At 58.6% G+C, this 13504-nt stretch overlaps 1 protein-coding gene across 2 annotated transcripts in view; it reads left to right on the top strand.

The window, feature by feature from the left end:
* The window catches only part of PXN (paxillin), a 45122-nt gene extending 34459 nt beyond the window's left edge, over window positions 1-10663 (top strand). The window contains exons 2-15 of one of the 2 annotated variants that reach the window (XM_075996615.1): window positions 170-396; window positions 710-819; window positions 1262-1398; window positions 1513-1714; window positions 2532-2664; window positions 4155-5045; window positions 6108-6377; window positions 6617-6927; window positions 7555-7642; window positions 7953-8123; window positions 8240-8413; window positions 8710-8791; window positions 8925-9073; window positions 10253-10663. In XM_075996615.1, coding sequence (XP_075852730.1) covers window positions 170-396; window positions 710-819; window positions 1262-1398; window positions 1513-1714; window positions 2532-2664; window positions 4155-5045; window positions 6108-6377; window positions 6617-6927; window positions 7555-7642; window positions 7953-8123; window positions 8240-8413; window positions 8710-8791; window positions 8925-9073; window positions 10253-10519 — 3212 coding nt within the window. In that variant the 3' untranslated portion in view covers window positions 10520-10663. The remainder of the gene's footprint in view (window positions 1-169; window positions 397-709; window positions 820-1261; window positions 1399-1512; window positions 1715-2531; window positions 2665-4154; window positions 5046-6107; window positions 6378-6616; window positions 6928-7554; window positions 7643-7952; window positions 8124-8239; window positions 8414-8709; window positions 8792-8924; window positions 9074-10252) is intronic. The other variant, XM_020282889.2, reaches the window with a different exon arrangement.
* The last annotated feature ends 2841 nt before the right edge of the window (window positions 10664-13504 follow it).

The following is a 13504-nucleotide window of genomic DNA, read 5'->3' as shown; positions in this document are numbered from 1 at the left end:
CCAGGCTAGTCTGGGCTGGTAGCTTCCAGTCCTGAGGCTGGTTGTTCTTCTGTGGGTGGGGCAGGTGCTAGAAGGCATTAACTCTTGAGGTGCAGGCAGGGAAGGCACTGCCACTGGGAGGTCCCAGGGCCCCTGGTCCTTACCTGCTCTCGGCGCCTTCTCTCCGCAGATGCCCTGCTGGCGGACCTGGAGTCCACCACCTCCCACATCTCCAAACGGCCTGTGTTCTTGTCCGAGGAGACCCCCTACTCGTACCCAACTGGAAACCACACGTATCAGGAGATTGCTGTGCCACCCCCTGTCCCTCCACCCCCATCCAGCGAGGCCCTCAATGGCACGGTCTTTGACCCCTTAGACCAGTGGCAGCCCAGTGGCTCCCGATTCATCCACCAGCAGGTAAGCTGGGAACAGGGGCTGGGAAGCCCCAGAGGCTTGGAGGGCAAAAGGAGCCTTATGTGGCAGGGGTTGGGGAGTTGGTGGAGGAACGGAATTGGGGGAATCGGCTCTCCCTGACCAGACGCTGCTCTTCCCGCCCACCACGTGAGGGGGCAGTGACCAAGTGTTAATCACAGGTCTCCTGGCCAGACTGGAAATTCCCTGGTGAGACTGGCTGTGAGCAGGAGCCTTCTGGGGGTGACTCGGGCTGTTTCTGTCCCCCATTCCTTTTTCTCCCCTTGGGGAGAGGCTCTGAGCACCCTTCTTCTTGCAGCCTCAGTCCCCGTCACCTGTGTACGGCTCCAGTGCCAAAACTTCCAGTGCCTCCAACCCTCAGGACGGCTCTCCGTGTTCCCGATCGGGCGAGGAAGAGCACGTCTACAGGTAATGCCCGGCCCCTCTCCGGCACCTTCCCCTCCTGCTCAGAAATCGCAGGGACCTGGTGAGGGCTGGAGGCAGCTGAGGCCAGGCACCAGGCATGACAGCTGGCACTCAGGGGGTTCTGCCTCCAGGGTCTTTGGTTTAAGCTGCAGGAGGCCCTGAGGGCCCTGGCCAGCTCTTCTACCTCTTGCCCGGCCAGTCTGCCAGTCACTGCCATCTCCTTGCAGCGGGCGGGCCGGGCTGTCGCAACATCTCCAGGTCGCTGAGGAACTGATGCAGGACTTCCTTCTTCCCCTCTTCTCACCACACCCCTTCCCTGCCCTCTGTCTTCTTGCTAGGGGAGACTTCAGGCCCCTCCGCCTTGCTCTCCTTGAGAATCTGGGGACTGAAAGCCACTGCGAGGCCAGGGAGTATCTCACTGTCTTCTTTCCTTTTCCTCCCGAAGCTTCCCCAACAAGCAGAAATCGGCTGAGCCTTCGCCCACCGTAATGAGCACCTCCCTGGGCAGCAACCTTTCCGAACTCGACCGCCTGCTGCTGGAGCTGAATGCTGTGCAGCACAACCCGCCGGGCTTCCCTGCAGGTGGAACTGGGGCCTGGGCAGGGGCCTGCCAGACCCTCCGGCCTGGCTCTGTTGGCCGCTGGCTTCCCCAAGGGCTTAGGGGCTAAGCAGCCTTTTTCTCTCTTTCTCTCCAAGATGAGGCCAACACAAGCCCTCCACTTCCCGGGGCCTTGAGCCCTCACTATGGCGTCCCGGAGAATAACAGCCCCGTGGCGGGGAAGGCTGGGCCCCTGACAAAAGAGAAGCCTAAGCGGAATGGGGGCCGGGGCCTGGAGGACGTGCGGCCCAGCGTGGAGAGTCTCTTGGATGAACTGGAGAGCTCTGTGCCCAGCCCCGTGTGAGTACCCTCTGGGCAGCGGCGAAGGTTTGGCCCAGCCAGTGCCCGGGTCCCAGTGCCTGTTCCCTTAGCCCTGGTGTCACCCATTCCCTCAAGTGCCGGTTGTTTGCCAGGCACTGGGGTGTAGTGGTGAGTCACGTGGGCACCATCCTGCCTTCAGCTAGCCACTGCCAATCCGAAAAGACGGGCGTCGTGCTCGCCAAGGGCGTCTGCAGCTTAGCAGCCGTTAGCACAGGCTTTGGAGCCACAGACGCACAATAGGGTTCAAATCTTGGCTCTGCCAGTTATCGTCAGCTCTCAAGCCTTAGTTTTCCCATCTGTAAAATAGGATGAGGAGTTATGGGATGTCGGGGACAAGACTACCTACCTCAGTAGGGGTGAGACCAAATAATCCATGTAAAGTGCTTGGAATGGTTTCTGGCTCGTAGCACGTGATACACATGGCAAGTGCTTAATATTATGAGCTCTTATTAGTGTTATCATGTCATTGTAATAATCTCACACCTACGTACAGTGTTATGGAGGAAACATACAGGGGCTTGTTTAGCAGGCGAGCTTTCACCTGGGCTGGGGGGGCCGGAGGAGTCTTCTTGGGAAAGGTGCTCTCTTCTCCCCAGCCAGCTCACCTGGGAGCCGCCCCCCTGGCTGACAGCCCCCCTCCCAGTGATGGGTCCCCAGGAAAGACTGGGAGCCAGTGGGCTTCCCTGGGGGTGGGGGGGGTGGGACCCCAGTGTCGGAGCTGAGCTGTTGGTCTGATCCCCTGGGATGCCTGGGGCCGGGCTCCGGGCTCCCCGCTGAAGCCGTGCCTGCCCCGCAGCCCCGCCATCACCGTTAACCAGGGCGAGATGGGCAGCCCTCAGCGTGTCTCCAGCCAGCAGCAGACGCGCATCTCGGCCTCCTCTGCCACCAGGGAGCTGGACGAGCTGATGGCTTCACTGTCGGATTTTAAGGTGCCCTGTGACCCCTCCTTCTTCCCTGCCCTGCCGCCCTCCCTCGTTCTTCTGCTCCCTTACCTCAGTGCGAGTCACTGGACCTGGGCCCCTCGGTGTTTGGGTGTCTTGCCCCTGGACTAGGGACCCCGCGATGCCCTGGCCTTGCCAGGATACCAGGATACGGGGGAGGGAGGGCCAGGCCCGTCTGCGTGGGGATTGAGCTGCCGCGGCAGCCGATAAAGACAGAGAAACACTCATCTGGGACATTCCTTCCTCCCTGGGCGCTCCCAGCCACTCAGGGCGAGGAGATCAGGAGGCCGGGACACTGGGACAAAGGGCCCTGTGTGATGGCTGCTCTTGGTGGGGGAGGGTGTTCTGTGCTGGGCCATGTGGGACTTGGGATCCCGTGTCTGAGAGGTCACTTGCCCTGGAGCCCCATCTCCCATGCCCACTGTCCTCAACACATCCTCTTTCTTTCCGCCTCTGGCCGCTGAGTCCGTGGGCGTCCCTCACCACCCTCCTCCCATCCTTCTCTCTCTGCCTCCAGGGCCTCTGAGTTCCCACAGGCTCTATCTGGGAAACCACTGGGCCAGTGCTGCACGAGGTGCCCCTTCCCCTCCCCTTCCGGGCCTCCCAGCCCTGCCAGGCCTGAGATGTTTTGTTTAGAGGCGGCGGTGCCACCATGGGGGTTGATAGCGACGGGACTCTGCAGCAGTTGCTGACTTCACACTTCCACGTGGGTCAGCAGACCTCTGGGGGCACGACTCCCAGAATACGAGGAGGGGAGTGAGTGGCCTGTGCACCCTTGGCCCCGATGGCACCTCTGAGCCGCCCATCGGCTGAGGTTTCAAGGATGGGAGCACGGCTGGGGTATGGGGTGAGCCCAGGCCTGTGACCCTCGTGTGCCATAATTCCAGCTCCACGCCTTCTGAACAGTGACGGTCAGAAGTACGGAAGTTGAATTCAGGCGTTGGCCTAAGGGAGCCCTGCCCTGGCGCCTCTCAGGCTGTCGCTTTCTCAGACAGCCTTGTCCCGGGGCCCAGCAAGAAGCAGCACTGGTTCTGGCCGTGTCCCCAGAGCAAGGGCTTGGGGGTGTGGGAGAGCTGGGATTGCCCAGGAAGGACTCCGCTGAGAGTTGAGCCAGCATCTGCGAGGGCTGAGCAGGTGCCTGAGGCTGACCTGCCTGGTCACCGTCTCTTCGTTGTCCACCTCACTTCAGTCTTTTCTCCCTCATACTGCTCCGGGCGGCCCCCCACGCCTGGCTTAGTGGTTGCTTTCTGGCCTGGGTTTGATGAGGGCCAAGCACATGAAGCCCAGGAAAGCCTTTTTGGGGTCTGGATCTTCTTCACGGGTCAGTCCCATGTGTCAGTTCTGAAGCCACCTTAGTCGGTATGGATGAGGGCTCTGAGAGCCCTAAGGCCGAGCCCACCCCTTCCTTGCAAGGAGCAGCCTTCCTCACCTCTCCTCTCTCTCTCCTCTCCCCTGCCTTTGTCTTTCTCCTCCTCCAGACCAGCTCCTGCACCGTGGCCCTGGGCTCCCCGGGGCTGCTGCCCAGCTCTGCTGCGTCCTCACGCCACTCACTCTCTCCTTCTCCTCCTCCCCCTCCTCCCATGCCGTCTGTATTCCTGCTGTCCACCACTAAGCCCTCCCCTCGAAGCCAAGGCCACACTCTGAAGGCCACCTGTACCAAGCGGATGGGACATGGCCTTCCACCTCCTGTGGCCCCCAGCTGGCTTGATTTGGCTGGTCTTAGGGAGATGCCTGACACCTGCAATTCAGGGTCTCCCTCTGTGGAGGGTTCTCTGGGGCCACGTGGTGCAGAGAGCCAGGGTCGCGATTGCAGGCACCTGCTGAACCTCACAAGTGAGCTCTCTGGGGCGCCTCCCTGCCACACTCTACCCTGCGCTGGGAGCACAAGTCCTCAGGAGCCTGGAGATCCCCAAGGGCCACCAGCCAATCCTTTGTGCCCAGAGGAGGCCGTGACTGCCACATGGGAGCAGCCATGGCCTTTGGAGGCGTTCAGGCCTGACACTCCGTGTGGAGCTGCTTGCAGCTTCCGAGAAGTCACTGAGCCAGTGGTCGTGGCTGTGGACCGTCAGGCCATCTTGCCAGATACCTGGAGTGTCACGGAGGAACGTGGCCAGTGGAAGGAGAGGGCAAGGCCAGAGGCAGGGAGGCTGGGAAGCAGCAGCCCTGTTCCAGTTAACATGAAGCACTTGGGTGGAGAGATGTCTAATAGGGGAAGCCTGACCAGGTCAACCCAGGGACCTGAGACCCCAGGGAGCCCAGAGGGCACCACTGAAGCTGCTACCAAGGCCAGGAAAGAACGGCCGGAGCCTCCCCATGCCATGGTCACGGGCACACCCAACGCCACAGAGAGGATTTCCACCTCCGGCCAGGCAGGCGCCCGCTCGCATGGCTGCTAGGCATGGCCCTTGGCGGGGCTGAGTGTGGGCCAGCCCTCGCTGATGCATGCAGCCTCCCACCCCGCGCATGTCTGGTTGGGCAGAGAACACTGAGATGCCATGGCCTGCGACCTGACGGCCAGCATTTGGCGACAGGCTCTGTGGGGCCAGCAGAGCTCCCTGGGCCCCAGCCTTTCTCGTAGTGATAACCCACCTCCTGCTTGGTTAAGGCTTTTCCCTTAAAGACGAGCTGCCCTTGACGTTCTGATGTTCGGGAAATGGTTAAAAGCACGGACTTTGAAACCAGATAGACCTAGATGCAAACCACACCTCCGACACTTGCTACCTCTGTGACCTTGGGCAACTCGCTCCATCAGCCTCAGTCCTCTCATCTTTAAAATGGGATAATAATAGCCCATTTCCACCAGGGATGTCCAGAGAACTAAATAATTCGTGGAACGTGTTTAGAACGCTGCCCGTGGTCCCCACGTAAACCGTGGCTGACGGTACTGGTATTATTATTTACTTCCTGCTTGATTAAAACTTTATGCCCTTTCCAAAAACAAAAATAATCACAAAAACCCCTGAAACACTACAACCAAGTATAATATAGAATAGTGTAATATAAACCAAAAGAAAAACTAGTTAAAAGATTTACTGGAAGGAAAGACTCTAAAATTATAAATCAAAAGAAAGAAAGAAAAGTCTTTATGCCCTGTCAAGAGTGTCCACTTACATCCTCTCAAATAATTCTTGCAATGACCCTGTGAGATAAGCCAAGAAAATACTGTGACTGCATTTTAAGGACAGAGAGGCTGAGGCCCATGGACGTTAAGTGCCTTGCCTGGGGTCAGAGGCTGATTTGGAGGTGAATGCTGGCCGGGTCAGAGGTCTCCTGGCCAGTCTGCCTGCCCCCTTGCCTCCACCCACCTCACCTTGGCTCTTCTGGGTGCTTTTGTTCTGCTCCCCTCCCCTGGGGCACCTGAGTGTGGACTGAGCGGCGTCATGCCCAAGCCCAGAGTGGGTCTGTGACAGCCTCCCCTCCCCTCCCCCCAGATCCGCTCCGAGATCAGGAGCCAGGAGCCGGGCTGTGCACACCCCAGGTCCCGGGAGCCCTCCCCTCGCCGCCGGCTGGACCCCGCCACCCTGAGCAGGACCCCGTCCCAGGAGCGGCTCATCGCAGAGCTGCAGGGTCGGCTGGGCATCCAGCTGGAGGCAGAGGAGGAGGTGGCGGCAGGGACCTGTGCCCAGGACTGGCTGACCGAGGGCGTCGTCATCACTGTGCAGCCATGCAGGAAGCAGGCCGGGGGGCAGCTTATAGAGAAGGTGGCCAGGAGATGCCGGGGGCCGGGCCAGGGCCAGACGGCAGGGGTCCAGGGTCTCCCCTGGCCTCAGCGCTGGCCAGGGGGGAGGTTTGGGGGTGGTGGGGTGATTCTTGCGCCCTGTGGCTTTGTAAGGCTAACCTCACTCTTGTGGGGGAGCCTGGGGTGTCCTCCCACCCCCGCCGGCTGAGCTGGTGGTTTCTTCAGTCTTCCTCATCTCTTTCCCTCCTTTCTTCCTCCCAGGTTGTCTTCCCTCCTGGCTCTCCCATTCCCCTGAGAAGAACCATCTCTGTCCTGGCTTCTCCTCCTTCTGTCCCTTCACTCCAGCATCGCAAAGACGCCTCGGCCAGCAGCTCTTCTCCCCTGCCCAGCCTGCCCGCCCCCTCGCCCCCGGGGCCCTCAGCTTGTGCCCGTGGTTCTCCTGGGGTCCCGAGTGTGGGGGAAGAGCCCTGTGACGAGGCAGCGCGGGGCCCTGCCCCTCCCACTCCTGCACCCCACACCATGAGGTCCGTGGGCTGCCAGACCGACGAGGACCCGCTCCTCCCCCCAGTGCAGGCAGGCCTCCCAGGGGCCCCAGCCCCGGCCCTTCCTGTCCCTGTCCTACCTGAGCTGCCCCCCCCTCCCCTGCACGCACGTGTGTGTGTGTGCATGTATACACACACAGACACACTCTGTCCCTGCATCCACAAGCCCCTGCACGGCAACCACAGTCCTCGCTTAGACCTCTGAACCTGACACCCAGGTCCCACCCCTGTCCGTGTCAGCTGCGGGGTCCCCCGTCTGCCTGCCCTTCCCCAGCCACCCCCAGTATGGCCCCAGGCTTCCACCCCAGGGATACCCCATTCCCGAGGGACACCTGCAACCCGGCTCCTCCAAGGCCCAGCACCTGCCAAGGCCTCCCTGCGCTCCGAGCATGGTCACCTCCCCTTCCCGTGTGCTGTGCCTGTGGGCGGCTCCCCTCTCTGTCCCTCTCCCGCTGCATCTCTCCCTGGGCCTTTCTCTCTCGGCTGTTTTTCTCTAGATTTTTTCCTCCTGATGTTAGTGCTACCAGTGGGGGGGTGGGAATCTTCTTATCCCATCCTAAATTCCCTTTTGTGAAATGGTCCGGTGACAAGTCTCTTATCCTTTCTTCCTTCACTCTTAAAAAAGTATTTCTTATCCCTATCTCCTCCCCCATCTACGATCCAGGGCCTGGAACAGAGAGCGGAAGGGGAGCTGTGCCGGGCGGATGGCGGGCAGAGTGGTCCCGGAGGGCAGGACGAGGGAGGGGTCAGTGCCCAGGGCTGGGGGCTGAGCTGCTGCACGTCCTGTCTTCCCTCGGCTTGCTCGTGCCAGCAGGGTGCCAGGGCCCTTCCTCTTGACCCTCTTGGGGCTCCTCTGACCACCATAAGGTCCTGTTGGTGCCACTCCCACGTTTAGGGCTCTTCTGGCCCCTAGAGGAGGTCGCACTTCTTGCCTCAATCAGCCCATCTGTCCAGGAGGGAGAAAACTGTCCCCTGCCCCCCATGCCATGATGCTGTGAGACCCCAAAACCCAAGCACTGGAAGTCCTGACCAGCCCCCGCTCCCTGTCTCCACAGTTCATGGCCCAGGGGAAGACAGGGAGCAGCTCACCACCTGGGGAGCCCCCAAAGCCCGGGAGCCAGCTAGACAGCATGCTGGGGAGCTTGCAGTCCGACCTGAACAAGCTGGGCGTCGCCACGGTCGCCAAAGGGGTCTGCGGGGCCTGCAAGAAGCCCATCGCCGGACAGGTGATGGGGGGAGGTGGTGGCCGGCGGGCACAGGGACCTGTGCTCCTCAGCGGTGGGGTGTGGGGGTGTTCCATGCCTGGCCTCGGCCCTGCACCACAGTCCGTCTTCCTCCTCAGGTCGTGACTGCCATGGGGAAGACGTGGCACCCGGAGCACTTCGTCTGCACGCACTGCCAGGAGGAGATCGGATCCCGGAACTTCTTCGAGCGGGATGGACAGCCCTACTGTGAAAAGGACTATCACAACCTCTTCTCCCCGCGCTGCTACTACTGCAACGGCCCCATCCTGGATGTGAGTCCCTGCCGCGTGCTGTGGGGAGGGGCGGCCGGTGCATCAGTCCGGGCACTGCGCCACGCCGGCTCGGCTCGTCTCCACAGGAGCCCTCTGAGGGTGTGGGCGGTGAGGTCGTGGCACATCCTGAGGCTTACACAGCCAGGAAACACTTGGGCCGGGATTCAAACCCAGCCCACTTAGGAGAAACCCTGGCCTTGTAGTGTTTTGCTCTTTCCTTGCCTGTGAGCCTCAGTGGTGGGATCTGTCCAATGGGGCAGCAGCTTGGCTTTTATCGCCGTATTTTACTTTCACAGAAAGTGGTGACGGCTCTTGACCGGACGTGGCACCCTGAGCACTTCTTCTGTGCCCAGTGTGGAGCCTTCTTCGGTCCCGAAGGTACGTGCAGGCAGACTGACTCACCTCCTGGGAGGCCTGGGGAGGCTGGAGGTGGGAGACCATTGATGTAGGAGTCAGGGCGACTCTACTTCTGGGAGCCTGAACTCTGGCCCCCCAAACCCCCACTCCTCAGGGTTCCACGAGAAGGACGGCAAGGCCTACTGCCGCAAGGATTACTTTGACATGTTCGCACCCAAGTGTGGCGGCTGTGCCCGGGCCATCCTGGAGAACTACATCTCGGCCCTCAACACGCTTTGGCACCCCGAGTGCTTTGTGTGCCGGGTAAGGAGTCCCCCCGCACCCCAGCCCCGGCCCCTGCCACGGCACATCTGGAGGGGGCTGGGAGCAGGCAGTGGGGAGGGGGCTTGCTTTCTTCTGCTCTCTGGATCCAACTTTGAGGCCTCGTTTGGGGTAATTAATGGGTTGATCAGGCAGTGGGATATACTTCCTTAAGTCTGATAGGTCCTGGGCCAGGGCTTGTGCTGAGGCTGGGACAGACCAGAAGCAAGGTAGACTCGTCCCGGAGTCCTGTGCAGTGGCCCTGAGACGGTCATATTCAGAATTGGAGTATGTGAGAATTACATGAGACAATGCAAATATATAGCAGACTCAACAGAAATGGCCAGCGATTTTCAAACCGCATTCTGGTGGGCCATGGGGTCCCACAGATGTTATTAGAGATTCAGCAAGCGCCCCCTGTCCAAATAAGTTTGGGAAAAACACTGTTCGGTGCAAGACTTCTCAGAGCCTTTTTTTTTCTTTGAGACAGAGTCTCACTGTTGCCCGGGCTAGAGTGCTGTGGCGTCTGCCTAGCTCACAGCAACCTCAAATTCCTGGGCTCAAGTGATCCTCCTGTCTCAGCCTCCCGAGTAGCTGGAACTATAGGCATGCACCACCATGCCCAGCTAATTTTTTCTATATATTTTTAGTTGGCCAATTAATTTCTTTCTATTTTTAGTAGAGATGGGGTCTTGCTCTTGCTCAGGCTGGTTTCAAACTCCTGACCTTGAGTGATCCGTCCGCCTCGGCCTCCCAGAGTGCTGGGATTACAGGCGTGAGCCACTGCGCCCGGCCCTCAGGGCCTTTTATACCTAAATGTATACCTGAATCTCCAAACAAGAATCTAGGATGCAGGGTTTGATCACAGACCCTTTTTTCCAGCACTAGTGTTTCTGGGAACACAGTGACAGCCTGGTTAAATGTCCAGGAGTCAGACTTACCTATGAATCCAGGCTATGCAGGTTGGCAACTGTGTGACCTTGGGCAAGTTGCTTAATTTGTCTGCCCCAGTCGCCTCCCCTGGGAGAACTGAATAGCATTTAGCACAGCACCTGCCATGTCAGAAATGTCTAGCAAGTCATCAGGAGTGTGCCAACCATGCTGTCTCAGGCCCGTCACACTGGGTGCTGCCCCAGCCAAAAGGGACAGAACCCTGAGCCCCCTCCTTTTTGTGCCCCGCAGGAGTGCTTCACGCCATTCGTCAACGGCAGCTTCTTCGAGCACGATGGGCAGCCCTACTGTGAGGTGCACTACCACGAGCGGCGTGGCTCGCTGTGCTCCGGCTGCCAGAAGCCCATCACGGGCCGCTGCATCACCGCCATGGCCAAGAAGTTCCACCCGGAGCACTTTGTCTGTGCCTTCTGCCTCAAGCAGCTCAACAAGGGCACCTTCAAGGAGCAGAACGACAAGCCTTACTGTCAGAACTGCTTCCTCAAGCTCTTCTGCTAGGCGCCCCACGCCCTTCCTCGGCCCCCCGTCCCCAGCCAGTGTCCCGACTGCTACTGTGACCCAGAGACCTCGCCCGGGGGTGAAGGGGCAAACCCGACTGAAACTGGAACCCTCGTCCTCAGCTGGTGCAGCGGGGGAAGAGGCCGTGAGGGGTCCCGCCTGCTCATCTTCACCCCTGCCTCTGGGCCTCCTCCCTCCCCCTGCAGCTCTCCCCGGGCTGCCCACTCTTCATCCTCCCCGGAGCGTGGAGGGGGGAGGGCAGGAGGGCCCCACCCTATCCCACGTGTGTCCCTGTGAACTGGCCTGGCTGGGCCAGCACCCACACTGGAGCCACCTCTTACCCATCATTTCAGCAGTGGAGCCGGGGCAGGGGGGAAGAGCAGGCAGGCCCAAATGGGGTCTCTCTTTATCCTTATTTGTCCCCCAACCTAACTGTCCCTGTTCTGAGAGTGCTGGGGGACACCTGGCTCCCTCCAGACAATGCCAGCATAAATCTACCCATGCATCCAAGGGTGGAAGAGTCCAAGGGGCCACCAAAGGGTTGCTGTGCTCCTTCTGCAGTTCCAGCCTCCCCAGGCCTGGGCGACTGTCCCCCCGAGCCCTCACCACAACCGCCCCTTTTATACCTGCTCGGGTTCTACTGAGAAAGGCCTGTCCAGCAATAAGGTTTTCTAGTCACTTCCTCTGTCTCGGGGCTGGCATGAGGTGGGGGTTTCACTCGTGCCTGGACACTGATTTCTACACTGAGGTTTGAATTCATATCGCCTGAGTTGCTTTTACTTCTCTATACAAAATGATTTTGAAGAGATTTTAAAGATGTTCACTTTTGTACTCTTCCTCCTTGTCTACCGCCACCAGGCCTGTCAGTGACGGCGGCCTTGGTATAGAGTTTGCTTTGTACTGAGGGCTTGGGGTGGGGAAGCAATTTGTATTTTGTTTTTTTTTCTTAGCACAAGCAGGTGAACGGGGAGCAGCTCCGTGACTCCCCTCCTTCCACTTCACAGCTCACCAGGACTGTTTTCTAAACTGCTGTATTTTTGAAACCCCTTCCGTATTGCCCAGGCCAGCAAGCTCTTGACTGAACCTGGTCTAAGGGTGTCTTTGCCTTCCTGGGCCTAGAATTCATTCTGAACCTCATCTGTTCTGCTCCTGGGAGAGAAGGGGAAGTACACTTTGGGGGCTGCTTCCTGTCTGAGTAAGCCATCAGGGGCCTCTGCTCCCTTGTGGACTGCTTGGCGAGAGGGAGAACCCACTGAACATGCTCAGCCTCCTCGCAGCTTCTCTGGGGCTCTCTCTTCTGCCTTCTCAGGAAAGCTGGTGTCAGATTGAGACCACAAGGACTGTGGAAGGCTCTTTGGTCTGGTTGATTCCACTGGGCATATCACACATCTGTCCTCCCGGGAGGCTGGGTACAGGTTCTTTCCCTTGTTCAGGTGGGATCAGCACTCAGGAGGTCTGGAGAGAAGGCCCCAGGTGGCTGTGAGGGGCCCTGATAGGATTTTGAGCAGGTGATGGGACCCTGCTGGAGCAACGGGAAGCCCCCAGAGCTCTCTGTCCCAAGAATGAAACAGGAGCAGCCAGGCCTGAAGTTCCTGGTCTAGGGAAAGGGACACCATAGGGGCCTAACAGGAGGAGGATCCAGATGACCACATTGGCCTCCTAGCAGAGGCTGAGAGCGCTGGGATCTCCGAAGAGGGTCCCTCCTTTGGGACTGGGGTCTGGGGAGGTCCGCCTGGCCCCTCCAGAGCTCTGATGTCTCCACTTCCACCACAGGCCTTATTGCTCTGTTTACAGCGACCCGCCCCCGGCCCCTCCCCAAGAGGGACTGGGGTTTCTGGGGTCCACTGTCTGGGTCAATGGTTATTTGATAATTTGATTTTTATTATTTTTTTCCCTCTGTAAACTTCTGGCTTTGCCCATTTCAATTCCTGTGATTTATGCCAATAAAGTTTGCCATTATTTTCACCTGTGCCAGTGCCATTTCTTGGTGGTCCCATTAGAGATCAAACCCTCCCCAGACTCAGAAGGATCACCAGATTGAGGGTAAATCATTCATGCTCCCTGATTTGAGGTCAGAATCCCTGCAGATAGCATCCATGGTACCTGTGGGTGCAGGTCCCACCTAGCGCCCACGTGGTGGGCTGGGCAGTGGGTAAGGGAAGGCTGGGCTCTGTGTGGGGCAGGCCCTGCCCTAGGTGCTTCGCTGCGGATTCCCTGAGGGCAGTCTTCCACTCATTTACAAACAGGGACAGAGGTTCCAAAAGGAGACCCCACATGCACAAGTCAGTACTCTGAGTGAGAGCAGAGGCATGATGTGAACCCAGGGCTTGCCTCTGCCTGCCTTCCTGCATTGAGCGGACTCCACCTTGCCCCCACAGATACACGCCTTGGGTGTAGCTGAAAGTGGATGTCTCTACTGCCTCCTCGTGGCCATGGCCATGTTTGCATGCTTCCTCTTTGCTCCCTGACATCCAGAGCTCCTGTCCTAAGCCCACAGAGCTTCTAGACAGCAGTGTCCCACCTTGAGCTGTGTCTTCCCAGTTTCACTGTTGTTTGCCAACAGCAACATGTTGAATTCTAGTCTGAAGCCTGACCATGCCACCGTGGGCTCAGAAGTGCAAATTACCTTCAGCCCTCACCCAGATAGATTGACCTCGTTTATTCCTCCAGCCCATCTTGGATTCATTTTATTTATAGGAATAGGTATGGTACACTTCATTGTGATTTGCTTTTTCACTTTGCTTTGTGGATATTTTTCCATGTCGATAAATATAGATCTGCATCATTTTTAATGGCTTTATGGTATTCCATTATATTGATGTGCCACAATTAGAGGTGATATTTATATCATCAGAGCCAGGATGTCCTTGGAAATGCACCATGTGAGTATGTATATACTTGGAAAAGTGCATTTAGAGGGAGACAGAGTCAAGGATTGGAAGGGGCTGTATAGCACAGCGAGGCCCATGGGCTTTGAACGTGCTC

The sequence above is a fragment of the Microcebus murinus genome, chromosome 22, assembly GCF_040939455.1.
Source record: "Microcebus murinus isolate Inina chromosome 22, M.murinus_Inina_mat1.0, whole genome shotgun sequence".
Lineage (NCBI taxonomy): Eukaryota > Metazoa > Chordata > Mammalia > Primates > Cheirogaleidae > Microcebus > Microcebus murinus.
The sequence above is the reverse complement of the archived record's forward strand: the minus strand, read 5'-3'. Positions and strand labels throughout refer to the sequence as shown.